Source organism: Osmerus eperlanus, chromosome 19 (assembly GCF_963692335.1).
Source record: "Osmerus eperlanus chromosome 19, fOsmEpe2.1, whole genome shotgun sequence".
Taxonomy (NCBI): Eukaryota; Metazoa; Chordata; class Actinopteri; order Osmeriformes; family Osmeridae; genus Osmerus; species Osmerus eperlanus.
This window is the reverse complement of record NC_085036.1, coordinates 11,007,839-11,011,750: the sequence shown is the minus strand read 5'-3', so window position 1 is coordinate 11,011,750 and position 3,912 is coordinate 11,007,839. Positions and strand designations below refer to the sequence as shown.

The 3,912-nt window shown below is 58.4% G+C and overlaps 1 protein-coding gene across 1 annotated transcript in view; it reads left to right on the top strand.

Moving 5' to 3' along the window:
* klhl13 (kelch-like family member 13) overlaps nt 1-3,347 on the top strand; it is a 26,483-nt gene extending 23,136 nt beyond the window's left edge. The window contains 6 exon segments of the mRNA XM_062485344.1: nt 2,709-2,734; nt 2,737-2,808; nt 2,810-2,833; nt 2,836-2,976; nt 2,979-3,164; nt 3,166-3,347. Coding sequence (XP_062341328.1) covers nt 2,709-2,734; nt 2,737-2,808; nt 2,810-2,833; nt 2,836-2,976; nt 2,979-3,164; nt 3,166-3,207 — 491 coding nt within the window. The 3' untranslated portion in view covers nt 3,208-3,347.
* The last annotated feature ends 565 nt before the right edge of the window (nt 3,348-3,912 follow it).

Genomic DNA, 3,912 nt, shown 5'->3' with positions numbered 1-3,912 from the left:
AGCTGACGCCACACGCTCAGGCCCACAGCCCTCCTCCCACGGTGGGGGTCCTCACATCTGCCCACCACACCAGCAGCTCCCCGCTGCTGGAGGAACTGGGGGAGAATGCCGTGTCTTTTTGTTTGGAAAGTTTTCGAGGGTAATCACGTTTCACCTCCCAAGTCTGATTGGCCCGTGATCTCGGCGCTATTTTGAGCTGAAAGGACGCGTGCTCCTTTTCTTCCCATTGAAAAAAGTGTTCCGTTTCAGCGGAGCTATCTCAGACGAACAAAACTGCCTCCTTCAGCGAAATCTGCCTAAGCCATCGGTGTACTCAGAGACTAAGGATAGAATCTTCACAGGGTGACATTGGAGCTTACATCTGGCCTCTCTCTCTCTTTATCACCACGGGGGTATTTTGGGAACGTGCTGACCCATTGGTTTTTGTTTTCGCTCTTCTGCACGCCCCCCCACTCCCACTCCGGGTCTCGTGTTGTGACAGCGCCGCGAATCCCACCCAGCACCTCATCCATTTTTACAACCGGTCGCCGGCCCTGCTCAGTTTTATCTCGTCCAACAGACGGATGAATATGGCGGCGTGGCGATGGGCGATGGTGGGGAGATATGGGCAGGTGCAGCGCGCTATGGGCAGATGCAGCGCACTATGGGCAGGTGCAAGCGCACACACGGCACAGACGACAAGCTGCTGTCTGACAAGACGAGCGTGTATGTGAGGTCGCCACGGGAACAACTGTCTTCTTCTTCTTTCTTTTTTCTTAAGGAACAAAAGTAGGTCTTTGTTTAGTTTTTTCAAGAAGGCATTCATTAGGGTCGAGATCTCCCACTAACTTTGGGCTGTGAGGTGCAAATTCAGCTGATCTACTCCCCATGTCAGACCGGGTCACTTCACTGGGGTGGATGTGTCTGCCTTGGAGTCATTGTTTTAATGGGACAGTGGCTCACACTTAAATAGAGAGAAGGGAACCTCTGGCAAATCTCCGTGCTTGATCTATCCATCAGCACCGGGGACTCAGATTGTCCCAGAGGAGTCTGGCATCAGTCTCCTGAATCGGGCCCAGGGCCACAGCCATATAAAATAGGCCTGTAAGTATAGATTAATGGGTCTTGGAAAGAGGGAAGCGGAGGGAGAGAGAGGAGAGAGGAGGGAGACAAAGAGAGGGAGAGAGAGGGCTCTGGGGCGGCAACAGCAGAGCAGTGATTCCGGCTCCTCTCGGCATGCACTGCAGATCCTTTCTGTGCTGTGTTTCGCTTCCAGCCACTCTGCACAGGGAGGGGGGGGGGGGGGGGGGGGGGAGGGGGGGGGGCTGACTCCCACTCAGATGCATGCTGGGATTGTGTTCCTCTTTATTTTCAGCCTTCCCTGTAGACATGTCCTGTTTAGTTTGTCTTTTTTTTTTAAACTCCGCCCCCCCCCCTCCCTCCCTCCCCTCCCTCCCTCCCCCCCCTCCCTCCCTCCCTCCCCTCCCTCCCTCGGCTTTGCTTGTCCCATCTCCAGCACTTCTGTCTCCACCAGGGTGTGTCTGCGCACAATCACTTTACAGTGTGGAGCACTTAGTAGCCTCCTCTTTCCCTCTCTCACGCTTGTTTTCTCAGGGAGGAGCGTGTTTGTTATTGTTGGTCCCTTAATGAGCGTGGGGCTGATGACAGGCTGCTGCTGAAGGCTGTGGTCCCGGGGGGCGATGCTCAGAGGGCTGGATGTGGGGGACACGGAGGGGTGTGGGAGGGTTTCTACAGAGGTGGCCTCTGTAGAAAACCCTCCCTGGTGGCCTGGCCCTCCCCTGGTGGCCTGGCCCTCCCTGGTGCCTGGGCCCTCCCTGGTGCCTGGCCCTCCCTGGTGCCTGGCCCCTCCCTGGTGCCTGGCCCCTCCCTGGTGCCTGGCCCTCTCTGGTGCCTGGCCCTCCCTGGTGCCTGGCCCTCTCTGGTGGCCTGGCCCTCTCTGGTGCCTGGCCCTCTCTGGTGCCTGGCCCTCCCTGGTGCCTGGCCCTCCCTGGTGCCTGGGCCCTCTCTGGTGCCTGGCCCCTCCCTGGTGCCTGGCCCTCCCCTGGTGCCTGGCCCCTCTCTGGTGTCTGGCCCTCTCTGGTGCCTGGCCCTCTCTGGTGCCTGGCCCTCTCTGGTGCCTGGCCCTCTCTGGTGCCTGGCCCTCTCTGGTGCCTGGCCCTCTCTGGTGCCTGGGCCCTCCCTGGTGCCTGGCCCTCTCTGGTGCCTGGCCCTCTCTGGTGCCTGGGCCCTCTCTGGTGCCTGGCCCTCTCTGGTGCCTGGCCCTCTCTGGTGCCTGGCCCTCTCTGGTGCCTGGCCCCTCTCTGGTGCCTGGCCCCTCTCTGGTGCCTGGCCCTCTCTGGTGCCTGGCCCTCTCTGGTGCCTGGGCCCTCTCTGGTGCCTGGCCCTCTCTGGTGCCTGGCCTTCTCTGGTGCCTGGGGCCCCTCTCTGCCCAGACTGGCCAGTCACAGAGCTGTTGCCCTGGCCATGTGACTGAGGGTCCCTGGGGGCGTGTCCAGTCCTGCCCCATGCTGTGCAAACGTGCCAGGCTGTAAAGTATGTCCTGGGCTGACAGGGGGAGGGATAGAGTTCCCCATTAGGTCGAGTGTACAATTGGCTCGCTCCGTTAAATGCTTTTTGATTAGCGCCCGGGGCTATTTTAGAGAAAACCCGAGAGAATCGATTACACGGCTTTGTTTGTGATCGCTGTCGTGTTTGTGTCCGTTTTGCAGGTGGAATCACTCACGACACTTTCCAGGAAGGAGGCTGATGTGTTTCGACCCGGACGCAGACAAATGGACTCAGAAGGCGCCCATGACGACGGTGCGCGGCCCTGCACTGCATGTGCACGGTCGGCGGACCCGCCTCTACGTCATCGGGGGCAACCACTTCCGCGGCACGAGCGACTACGACGACGTGCTGAGCTGCGAGTACTACTCGCCCGCCCTGGACCTGTGGACGCCCATCGCCGCCATGCTGCGGGGCCAGAGCGACGTGGGGCGTGGGCCGTGTTTGAGAACAAGATCTACGTGGTGGGCGGCTACTCGTGGAACAACCGCTGCATGGTGGAGATCGTTCAGAAGTACGACCCCGAGAAGGACGAGTGGCACAAAGTGTTCGACCTCCCCGAGTCGCTGGGCGGGATCCGAGCCTGCACCCTCACAGTGTTCCCCCCGAGGACCCTCACGGGGCTCGCCCTCCAGAGAGTCCGGCCCCCTCTCAGCACCTTGAGGATCGAGGGGGGCGGGGGGGCGGGGCAGGGGGCCACCCTGCTTACACCCCCCACAGGACCCCCCCCCCCCCCCCCCACACACACTATAGACATTTGTTTGCACTTCCCTTTTGGACTAAATCTGTACTGCATTCCCGAAGTACCCCTTCCCCCCCCCTCTCCCAAAGCTGTGCAGAAACCCCCCCCCCCCGTCTCCCTAGTGATGAAATCCACGTACCGATATGGTTTGGCAACCTAATTACATGTTAATGTTGCATATTCGGTATATTTTGGCAGGAAATACATTGACTTGAAGAGTGACTTTGCAATTCAACTTTTCTACCTGATGTCGTTGGAGTTTTATGATGTCCTGTTCCTTTAGACGTTTTACCCAGGTGAAGACCATCGTGTTGGTTACCATGCTGACTGTCTCTTCTAGTCTATGCCAGGTCAGGGGCCTGCTAATCCCCAGGGGGGTCGGATGAATCACATGATCAGCCCCCTGCCACGTGGTTTTAAACTCAGGGGTTGGCCCCACGCCCCCTCTCTCTCTCTCTCTCCTCTCCTCTCTCTCTCTTCTCTCTCTCCTCTCTCTCTCTCTCTCTCTCCCTCTTTCACTTTCAGTTGTTTCCTGCTATTGCTATGAAACCGTTAACAAAATGGTGTTTTCTAAATTTAATAAACAAGATTTTGAAAAAAAATATAACATGATTGATTTCCTCGCC